We start from the raw sequence: 11785 nt of genomic DNA on the forward strand, positions 1-11785 counted from the left end.
GTGCAGGCTCAGCGGCCATGGCTCATGGGCCCAGCCGCTCCGCAGCATGTGGGATCTTCCCGGACCGGGGCACGAACCCGTGTCCCCCGCATTGGTAAGCGGACTCTCAACCACTGCGCCACCAGGGAAGCCCTAAGTTTTTTTTTTTTAAAGAAAGGCAGGTTAAGGAGGGGGAAGGGCGCAGGAAGAGGAAGATCACCTTATATACATTTTTAACTCCCCAGTTTTTTGGGTTTTTTTTGTTTTTATTTGTGGTACGCAGGCCTCTCACCGCCGTGGCCTCTCCCGTTGCGGAGCACAGGCTCCGGACGCGCAGGCTCAGCGGCCATGGCTCACGGGCCCAGCCGCTCGGCGGCATGTGGGATCTTCCCAGACCGGGGCACGAACCCGCGTACCCTGTATCGGCAGGCGGACTCTCAACCAGTGCGCCACCAGGAAAGCCCTAACCACTGCGCCACCAGGGAAGCCCTAACTTGCCAGTTTTATCAAATACTAGATCTGATCTTCTCGTGGTCAGTTAGGTTTCTGAAGTGGTTACATTTTATGTGGTCGAAAATGTGAAACTTAACTTCTTCCGAATTGACTACCTACTCTGTATGTGCCTGACATTATAGTAGTTGAGTTACAGAGCGAGCCTTTGCCTTCAGGTAGCTGGAAGGACAGTGAGATGTCCTAAGTCATGCAGCTGATGTATTCTCAGCACTGTGGACATGGGTGCCACCCTCAGTCTGGTCAAGGAAGGGAAATCAGAAGTCAGGGAGGCTGCACAGAGGAGCCTTGAATCAGATGAATTTGGGGTAGGACTTAGCTAGTCCGACAGGGAGGGGAAGGGTATTCCCCCAGCAGAGGGAAGAACACACTTAATGCCAGAGAAATGTGGCAGACTTGAGGAATGGGAAGTGGTTTGATAAGGTTAACACACCACTAACAGACCACTAACACACCACTCTTTAAAGCAATGTAGGCCATTTGTTCCCTCTTTTATTCATTGGGCTATAATTTATCACTATTATTATTTATTTTGATGTCCAGTTTGTCCCAGATATGGCTTTGGAAACTTCATCAAGCTGTATTCTGTGTCCTGCCTTGTCTCCCATTATTCTTTGAGCATTTCTGTACTTTTTGTACTTGTTTCCGAATCTTTTTGACCTAATCTTTAGTTTTTAAAGAAGCATAATTGTCCTTTTTTACAGACATGTTTTGTTGATTGTGCACTTTTTTTTCCAGACTACTATCCCAGGGTTCCATCTGTGGTCCAGGAATTATTGCAGTGTCTCACGGTGTCTTCCTTCAGAAGAAGCTTTTTTTTTTTTTTCTCTTAAGAAAAGAGAAAATAGAATTAGTGGGCATTTTACCAAAGAAAGATAATCAACTATTTCTCCCTTGTTGAGCATGTACTTAAGAACAACTGGACTAGTGCTTTTTGGCTCTGCTTTTTCATTGAAAATATGCCCCTCTTATTTCTAGGGATTTCCCCCTGTTGAATATATACCCATTCTGAGCCAAATGGAGTGTTCTTGTTGCCTTTACTCATAAGTAAATGCAATAGGTTGGTTACAGTAGTTTAATCCCCGTCTTTTGATTGTTTCGTATCATTAAAAAACACCAATTTATTGCTTGGAGAAATGTTTTGAAATGAATTAAGTTCTCTTAATGACTGTTAAATCTGCCCTATATCTCATCCTGGGCTTTCTTTGTGATCTGTAATTTGTGTAAAACTCATTGCTTTCACACATGCTCCTTACATGACTGTTTTTGAATTTTGCAGACGATACCAGAAATTGCAGAAGATCATGAAGCCTTGGTAAGAATTTCTGATGGGTTGATTCAGATGATATAACACTTCCTTCTTCTCTGCATAATTAAACCCTGTCCTCTGACTGATTGTGTAACTATGTGTCTAGATGTTTTGAGTAAGTGATTTATTTTTGCTTTCTTTTAAATTAATTAATTTTTATTTTAATTTATTTTTTTTTGGCTGTGTTGGGTCTTCATTTCTGTGCGAGGGCTTTCTCTAGTTGTGGCAAGCGGGGGCCACTCTTCATCGCGGTGCGCGGGCCTCTCACTATCGCGGCCTCTCTTGTTGCGGAGCACAGGCTCCAGACGCGCAGGCTCAGTAGTTGTGGCTCACAGGCCTAGTTGCTCCGCGGCATGTGGGATCTTCCCAGACCAGGGCTCGAACCTGTGTCCCCTGCATTGGCAGGCAGATTCTCAACCACTGCGCCACCAGGGAAGCCCCTTTTTGATGTTCTTATGAACAGGTTCTTTAAAAATTTATTTCCCTTTTCTCTTTGCTTTGTGGTAGAAAGAGTATTTTATGTTTGTAACCATAAAATGATCACGTCAGGATTGCTACCCTTCTCCTGGAGCAAGGCTAGGCATAATTTTATGTATTACTTTAAAAAAAAAAACTTTCTTTTTTGTGGCCTATGTGATGTTCAAAGTCAAAAGTCTTTGATTTTCTTCAGTGGTTTGGTAAGAAAAAGATCCACATTAAAAAAAATATTTAGGGGTGAAGTATGGAATGAAAATTATTTACTTTCAGTCTGAGAATGTGTTCAACCACCTATATATTTGTGAATTACCTGATACTTATGTCTGGAAATCTCAAAACTTCTTTCTTAGAGTATTCCCTCCTCAGTGCCTTTATTATCCACTAAACAAGGTGAGTCCAAAGAGGATCTAACAAACTCTCTATAATAGGTTGAACAAAGTCCCATTTTGCTAAGTTGTTAAGTATACAGTTTCCGTTTGAGAAGGAAGACTGAACAGTATCTGAAAATGTGCACCTTATTTTTTAAGCCTTCAGAGAAAATTCTGATCAGTGTATGATAGTGGTCTCAAATCATTCATCTTCCCCTATCCCTCCCACTAGAAGAAGTATTAACTGGAGGAACTCTTCAGTTATTAAATTCTAATAAAGTAGAAATATTGAGTTTTTAGGGTAAAGCTTCTTAAACCTAACTTTGATAGATATTTTTAATATAGTAGAAGCACTTAATGGTAATAGCAGTAGGAGCCATCTTTTATGGGAATTTACTCTGTCCTGGGCGTTGTCTCAATGTTTACACTCATTACTTCTAATTCACACTTTTATCCACCATACAAGATGAGTAAAATTAGAATTGTTTCCTTTATGAAAAAGTTAAAATGAGGTGGTGTTGGGATTCAAACTGATTTTTTCTCTAACAACCTCATACAATTTGCTAATGCAGAAGAATTTGGGGCTCTGAAGCCAAAATAATTTCTTAAAATTTATCTGCCAGTAGTTTTAATCTTTTTGGTGTATAGAGGTGTTGGAAGTGTGACTAAGCATGAATCATGATTTCCATTCATCAATCACAGACAAAATCAATGCTCAGGGCCCTGGTAGCTTAATCAGACTAAGTACCATAGATAATAATTATAAACTCTAGACAAAATATTGCTAACAGAAACATCTAAAAACAAGTGTCTGAAGAAACTGTATAGCAACTGAAAACAAACAGAAAGAAGAAGTAAGTCAATCTTTGAGAGAACACATAAGCCCTAGATGAGATTTGTTTTTCAATTTGTTTTTCTCCTCAGCTTTTTGCCTGAGGATTCCTGCTTATCCAGGTAGCATGGGGTGACAAGAACCCTCAGTCTTAGTAAGTTACTAAGAGGATATAGTTTGAGGCTGGCAGAGCAGCTAGATTATTAAGGGGAATCCATGAAAGGAAGGAGGCTCAGAGGGTATGAGACGACCCCATATCTATATATAAACTCTGCCAAATCTATCACTGGTCACTGAAGTGTGAATATACGTGTGTATGGGAACCCCAAAGGGACCTGGTAAAATTAGCAACTGGAAATGGAAAGAATTGGGAAGAGATTTAAACTGTCACTCACTGAGGAGTTTGGAGTCTGATTCTAGCCAAGTTAACTTCCTACTAGAACAAAAACCAATTCTTCAGAAGAACAAAGCTGAACTATGGCCTTGGCAATGTTTCATTCCCAATGTTCAGAATACAGTAAAAAATTACTAGGTATATAAGGAATAGGAAAAGATGACCTATACTTAAGAGAAGAAATAAAGCAAGTAGTAGAAGCCTACCTTGAGATGACCCAGGTGTTGGGAATAGCAGATGAAAATTTTAAAGCAATGTTTATAAATACATTAAAAGACTAAAGAAAAGCATTAGCATATTAAATTCGCAGATGAGTCTCAGCAGAGAAATGGAAATAAGAAATAACCAATTGGAAATTATGAAACTGAAAAGTATAATATTTAAAATGAAAAATTCACTGTAGGAGTTGAAGATGGAAGAAGAGACAGTAACCTTGAAGATATATCAGTATAGGTTACCCAATTTGAAGACTCGATAAAGTGAATAGTGAATAATTGACCTGTGAGATAGTAACAGTTGATTTTAAATACATTTAATTGGGGTCCCAGAGAGAGAGGAAACAGATAATGGGGCAGAAAAATGTTTGAGGAAATAATGATAGAAAATTTCTGAAATTTGTTGAAAAACATAAATTTTTAGATCTAAGAAGCTTGTTGAACCCAAGTGGGATAAATAGAAAACTATGCCTAGAAACATCATAGTCAAACTTCTGAAATTGAAGGATAAAAAGGATACCTTGAAGGCAGCCAGAGAAAAACAACTTACTACATTAAGAAAATAAAAATAAGAATGAGAGCTGACTTCTCATTAGAAATAGTGGAGGCCAGAAGGCAACCTCTTAAAAGTGCTGAAAGAAAAAAAAAAAAACTTGTCAACCCAGAATTCTTTTCTAATAACACTATCTTGGAAATGAAGGTGAAATAAAAGTACTTTCAAATAAAGGAAAACTAAGATGGTTCATTGTTAGCAGATACACACTACAGGAAATATGAAGGAAGTTCTTCAATTAAGAGGCTTCAGATCAAATTTGAAAAAGCAGGACCCAGCTATATGCTGTTTATAAGAGATATACTATAAATACAAAAGAACATGTAGTTTGGAAGTGGAAAAACATATACCATGTAACTGGAAATAATAATAAAACAGTTGTTTTATTACTATCAGGCACAATAAGACTTCAAGGCAACATATTATTAAAGATTAAGAGAGATAATTCACCATAAAAAATGGTTGGCTCATTAGGAAGACATAAAGTGTTAAATGTGTCTGTACCTAATATATAAGGCTTCAAAGTACATGAAGCAAAATCTGACAACTAAAGAGAAGTATAGACAAATCTGTAATCATGGTTGGAGATTTTAACACTCTTTTCTAATTTCTTTTTTAATTTCTAATCTCCCTTCAAGAAAGAATTTGCTAATCAACCCTGAGGAGTACAGTTAGCTGATAGCTTCCTGCTACAGCACGTTCAAGATCCATGACAGCTTTCAAACTAAGACCATACACGCTCTTTCTAGGCAGCCCCTAGTCAGTGAGCCTGATGAGCATGGTGCACATACCAGGGCCTGGCCATTTCTGCCCATTGTGGGACCCGTCTAACAGTCCATATTTATACTGAGCTTCCTCTTGGGTTTGCTGGGACTGTCAGATCTACATCTGCATCCTCTTTCCTTTCACAGGCATCAGATCTACCTCACGGTCTGAAGGGTATTCTTACCCAGTCTTGCTTTGTGCCTCTTTATCTTTCACAAGCACCACCTATCTTCCAATAAACCTCTTGCTCTCCTTACTCCATCTCAGCATTAACTGAGGACTAAACTGACACAAAACTGACCTATGAGGCAATAGAAAATCTGAATACCCACATCTATTAAAGAAGTTGAATTCATTTTCAAAAGCCTTTACACCATGAAAATTGGTTACAATGGTGAATTTTATTATACATATGCAGAAGAAATACCAAATCTACACATATGGTTTCAGAAAATAGAGGTAGAGAGGAAAAGTCCTCAATCATTTTATGAGACCTATGAGGCCAGTATCACTCTGATACCAAAACCTGACAAAGCCAATGCAGGAAATAAAAATTAATGAACAGAGGTGCAAAACTCCCCAGAAACATATGAACAAATATAATCAAGCAATGTATAAAAAATATTTGTGGGGCTTCCCTGATGGCGCAGTGGTTGAGAGTCCGCCTGCTGATGCAGGGGACACGGGTTCGTGCCCCGGTCCAGGAGGATCCCACATGCCGTGGAGCGGCTAGGCCTGTGAGCCATGGCCGCTGAGCCTGCGCGCCCAGAGCCTGTACTCTGCAACGGGAGAGGCCACAACAGTGAGAGGCCTGCATACTGCAAAAAAAAAAAAAAAAAGATTTGTGGCCTGTAAAGATTTATCTGAAAAATAGTTTAACATCTGAAAAGTCAGTCACTGTGATTTAGTATTTAGCAAAATAAAGGAGAAAACTTAAAGAGAAAAAGCATCTTTACAGATACAGAAAGTAGATAATAGATACAGAAAAAGCATTTCATAGTGTCCAGCAGTCATTCATAAAAATTCTCAGCAATCGAGGAATAGAGGGAACTTCCTCAACCTGATAAAGACCATCTGCAAAAAAAAGAAAAGCTTTATACTTAATGTTGGAAGACTGAATCCCCACCCCTCCCAATAAAGATTGGGAATAAGGCAAATATGTAGCACTTCTATTCAACCTTGTACTGTAGTTTTTAGCCATAGCAATAAGTCAAGAGAGAGATAAAAGACATAGTGATCAGAGAGGAAGAAGTAAAACCAACTCTATTCGTAGAGGACATGATTGACTATGTAGAAAATCCTAGGGAATCTACAAAGAAACTGCTAGATCTCATAGCTGAATTTAGCAAAGTTTCAGGATATAACATGAGTATATAGAAGGGACATATTTTTATACCTTAATAGCAAACAACTGGAAAATGAAATTTTATAATTTCCATTTACAAAGTGTCAAAAATCATAAAATTCTTAGGAATAAATTTAACAAGAGACGTCAGTATCTGTTCACTGAAAAAAAAATATATTGCTGAAAGAAATTAAAGAAGACCTAAATAAGTGGAGAATATACCATTTCATGGATTGGAAGACACAATGTAGTTAAGATAGCAATTCTCTCCAAATTAGGTTCAGTGAAATACAATCTTTTAAAAAGTAATTACGAGCCAATCCTAAAAACTTAAAGGAAATGCACTGGACCTAGAAGAGCCAAAACAGTCTTGAAAAACTCATAAAAATCAGTAAAGTTGGAAGATTTCATTAACTGACTTCAAGGCTTCCTGTAAAGTTAGTTATTAACACAATATGATATTGGTGTAAGAGGATAGACAGATCCATGGAATAGAATAGAGTCCAAAATTGATCCACAGTTAAATTTTCAACAAAGGAGCCAAGAGAATATATGCTGACGTAAGTAATGCTATGATTCTAAAGGGTAAGGGAATGTCTGAAGGGCAACAGAAATCCATACATTTCAGTGTATATAAGTTTTACCAGAAACAAAATAAAATACTAGGAAAAACTCAAAGGGCAGGGTAGAACTATATTCATTAATTCTGGCAATTAGGGATATATTCAGTATGATTTATTAATAACTTTGAGACTGGTCTTTATTTTCATCTTTTCTCTGCTTCTCTTTTGGGCATGACACCCAGTGGAGACATTTGGAAGCACTATTCTTTTATAAAATTAGCAGCATAAGATTTAAATGCTTTGAGATTGGCTGAATTTTGTTGGAAAGAAGAGGGTCTCTACTGAATTGATGAGAAATATTTATTTGAATCATTCCAGCACACATGGTGTGTTGGCTGTGACATGGCTCTCAACCAGCATGTAAAGTTTGCAGTCGGCTTAATTTGTGTCAGTCAGTGCTGCAAAATCTTTAGCTTGGCACTTTCTAAAAAAAAAAAATAAACCAAACAAATAAAAATGCTCCCCGCATTTGTAGTCCTTTTAGCCTTGATCTTCTGCACCCAGCACTGATTTCAGAGACAGGACCCTGGCTCCTGCCTTCCCCCTTGGAGCCTGAATCACTCCTCTAGCAGTGAAATAAGCATCTGTGTCAGGGTTCAATAAGAGCTTTTATAGCTGCCTCATTTGAAATGAGATGATTGAGTCCGCTGATTTGGAAGGTAATAAAATTTTAGCATGGCTCTCCTTTTCTTGCAACTAAGGATTTGAAGTTGAATTTTGAAAAAATTCTCCCTCATGTAAACCTAGTATGCCATCCAGCAACCAGTTATAATGAATTATATATGTCATATATATACCATATGTATAATATAGGATAAATGCATATTATATATTTTATAATATATAACATATAAACATAGTATATCTAATAACATTTATATCTATATATTTATAAGATACATATATGTGATTATATATAATAGATATGTCTAATAACATTATATCCATAGAGTATATAGTTATATATTTAAATATATTAAATGTTATTAGATAATATTTATATAAGTTATATAACATTTATATAAAACATTAGATGGACCAAGAGAGCTCTCCTTCTCCTGGGCACCTTGGTGTGATGTGAAGAAGCTTCTCTCATTTGTCCGTCGTTCACATTAATGGTCACAAAGCACAGAAAGCCCTATAGCTGCACTCTCAGAAATGGTGCTCCAAGTCCTTAACAGCCTTGGGGAGTTAAATCCTGGTCCCAAAAGCAGCTTGGAGGTTTGGAAACCAAACAATACTCTTTCCCTTTTTCTCCATCTTTTTCCCAGGTCCTTGCAGCCTGTCTGAGGAGCCTGTAGACAGAGCTCTGGAACACTTAAGGAAGAGGGACAATCCCCAAATGTTCCTAAGGCCATTTGGATTATGAGTCCATTGAGCAAGGAGCAGAGTCATTTTGCCTTCAGATAACTAGACAGCATAAATACAATTTATCTTTTGCTTTTAAAGCAGTTAATTAAGACTAATATCATCTCTAGTCCCAGCTACAGGGAATATAAAGAAGAGTTTGATTTCAGCAGTATGTTACTCCTTTTTCACTGCCTGTTCCATTGCTTGTTCTTTTAGTGACAATACTGAGGCAGTATTTTTGCACTGTGTGGAGGTCACAAATGCCATCCTCCAATGCTTATAGATGGGCATCTTATAGCAGTTGAGGTCTTTTAGCATGCCAGGTGTAAACAAATGTCATCCATTCGTTATCACTTGGTGGTTGTTTTTTCCTTTTTATAAGTAAAACAATTGCTAATATGGTTTATCACTAATAATACAATAAAATAATAAATTAGCTAATAGTTTACTAATAATTCTATACATTATTATGTAATAATATTTTCACAGTAATTCTAATGCCTACATAATCTGTTAATACATCTTACTAATTGCTTTTCTTTCCTGGCTCTCTTATTTTCCTGAGGCAATTTCCTGCTTGGTTTTTTTTGCAAGCTAATGTTTGGATTTTCTTAGGACTCATTGTCTGTAGAAAGAGCCATTCTGGAATTTTTATATAACCTTTCTTGCTACTATTTTTAATCCGTTTTCCACCTGTCTTTCTGCTTTTGAGTTTTCTGGTTTGGAATTTCTTTTTTGGGGCATGACTCTCTGATGCCACCCTGTATGATTGGGATTGCCTGCCTGTGACTCAGCCTTAAAAAAAATATTTGCTGCTTTTCTCTCTGGCTTGAAACGTTTGGCTTTTCTTGCAATTTTTTTTTCCTCTCTCTCCAAGGACAGAGAATTCTTGACACAGTGAAGACAGACATTTGAAAATCATGAGCTTTATATACCTTTTTAAAATACCACTTTGCATAATGATAATAACTAACATTCGCATACTGCCTTCCATGTGCTATACAATGCTTAGAGGGCTCTAAGTATGGTAGCTCCTTTCATTTCCCCAGCAATCCTCTGAGTTAGGTTATCACCACCACCACCAGCATCACTGTCGTCCTCATTTTTATAAAATGAGGAAACCGAGGCATACAATGTGTCCTTGTCCACTGAGAGCTGGAGGGTAGCCTCTGCTGTCTGACTCCAGAAACCAACCGCTTAGCCATTTCTATCAGGCGTACCTCATCCCCTCTGATCTCCGGCAGCTTGGGGTCACGGTCCTTTCCTGAGAGCCACTTCCTCTTTGGTAGGTCTCTTTCAGCATCACAGCTTCGGAGATGATGCAGAATTTTCCAGGTCTGTTACTGAGGCTGGGCTGAGAACACTAGGAAGAAGGGAAATTGTGAAGCAGTTTTAAAAGAAATATGAGCTTGTTTCCTATTCTATTAATTGAAAATGGATGGGAAGATTCAACCTAGACACTTTATGAGACTTTGTAGTGTAGCAATTGTGATATATAAGAGTCTACAGATTAAAAATCTGAACAACTAATTTTATTTTAAAAAAATCAAGCATATGAATCAGTGTGGTTGTATATAGTGTGGCGATCCTGATGGGCGTAATTCAGTGTACTTGAAGAGAAAGTACTTCTCTTGAGAGTTTTGAGTTACTATTTATTATGGTGATAATTTACAATAGAGGTGAGTTTCTGTAAAAGATTCTCAGTGTTGTTTTGAAAGTCCTAGAAATCAGGGTACTGTCTGATAAGGGTCACGGGTGGAGCTTGTTTAGAAGGCCGTTCTTTTACTTGAGCTTGCCTGATCTCTGCTTAGACTTCTAACCCACTCATGAGACCCTTCCTGCAGCCTTTTGAATCACAGCAAGTCTATGGCCAGCAAGCAGTTATTATCTATAATATTCTAGAAAGATATTATATAAAGCCTATTAACTAAAGGTAAAGTGCTGGCCAGTGTAATATAGAAATGAATATGCTTACTTACATATATATTTGTATCTGTGTGTGTGTGTGTAAATGCACTCACCCAAACACACACACACACACACACACACACACACACACAAATATAGACCACAAGAATCCTTTGCAAAATGCTAATACTGTTAATAGAATTATTTATAATCTTCCTTGTTGGATACCCAGAGATAATAAAAGAAGCATATTGCCCTCTTCCTAATTTTTGTTTGCTGGGAAGCTTTTTTAAGCTATCATTTACTGAATTCTTGTATGTTACACACTTTATTAAGTGCTCTACAAGCAGCCCTGTGATGAAATAGATTTCACTATCCAGTTTTTCAGCAGAGAAGACAGGCTCAGGGAGATTAGGGACCTGCCCAGTACAACACAGCTCACCTGAGTGAGAGTGTGAGCCCAGGTGTGTCCCACGGAGGCCCTGGCTCCCCTCTGTGAAGCCACCTGCCTCCTGCCTATTGACTCATGTTTGCAAGGACATTGCCTGTGGCCCAGCTGCTTATCCCAGTGATCTCTTACAGTTCTGCTTGTATTCAGCTTTCTAAAGCTTTCTCACTTCTGTCTTCCCTTGTATTTAGCTCTTGGGCCCATCACCCTTATACCATCTTGTGTTTTCCAGCTTTGGAGACATGCTGTCCTTCACCCTGACGGCCTTTGTGGAGCTGATGGACCACGGAATAGTGTCCTGGGATACGTTTTCGGTGGCATTCATTAAGAAGGTAATTCAGATTGTGCTTCCCAAGGTCAAATCACTTCCTTCTTTTACAGATGTTTTTCTCTGATTTGAGCATATTTTAGAATGGTTTCTTTTAGTCCTTTGTGTGAAAGTGTGAGTGTGGTTTTTGATAGTATTATGTATGTGGGGGTCAGGGCACCTAAATTCTGTATGAAAAATGACGTTTTCTCCCCACTGGGATCATAAGGGATTGTATAATACATGAGAACCCATAGTCAAGGAAAATCAAGATGACATGTTAAAATCAGAGAAGCATCTGCTGAGCCCCTGTTCTGGATTCTGCTGTTCTCAAGATCTAAGTAGAGTTCCTGCTGTCCTTCCCAATCCTTCTTCCCTTAACCAGGTGTTCAGGAAAAGGGA

At 38.2% G+C, this 11785-nt stretch overlaps 1 protein-coding gene across 4 annotated transcripts in view; it reads left to right on the forward strand.

The window, feature by feature from the left end:
• ELMO1 (engulfment and cell motility 1) overlaps positions 1 to 11785 on the forward strand; it is a 462642-nt gene that overhangs the window by 79956 nt on the left and 370901 nt on the right. For 2 of the 4 annotated variants that reach the window (XM_007446111.1, XM_007446110.1), the window contains exons 6-7: positions 1769 to 1804; positions 11309 to 11408. In XM_007446111.1, the coding sequence (XP_007446173.1) occupies positions 1769 to 1804; positions 11309 to 11408 (136 nt within the window). Of the gene's footprint in view, positions 1 to 1768; positions 1805 to 11184; positions 11197 to 11308; positions 11409 to 11785 lie in introns of all 4 variants that reach the window. The other 2 variants (XM_007446113.1, XM_007446112.1) reach the window with 1 other exon arrangement.

Source organism: Lipotes vexillifer, unplaced genomic scaffold (assembly GCF_000442215.2).
Source record: "Lipotes vexillifer unplaced genomic scaffold, Lipotes_vexillifer_v1.1 scaffold822, whole genome shotgun sequence".
NCBI classification, from domain to species: Eukaryota; Metazoa; Chordata; class Mammalia; order Artiodactyla; family Lipotidae; genus Lipotes; species Lipotes vexillifer.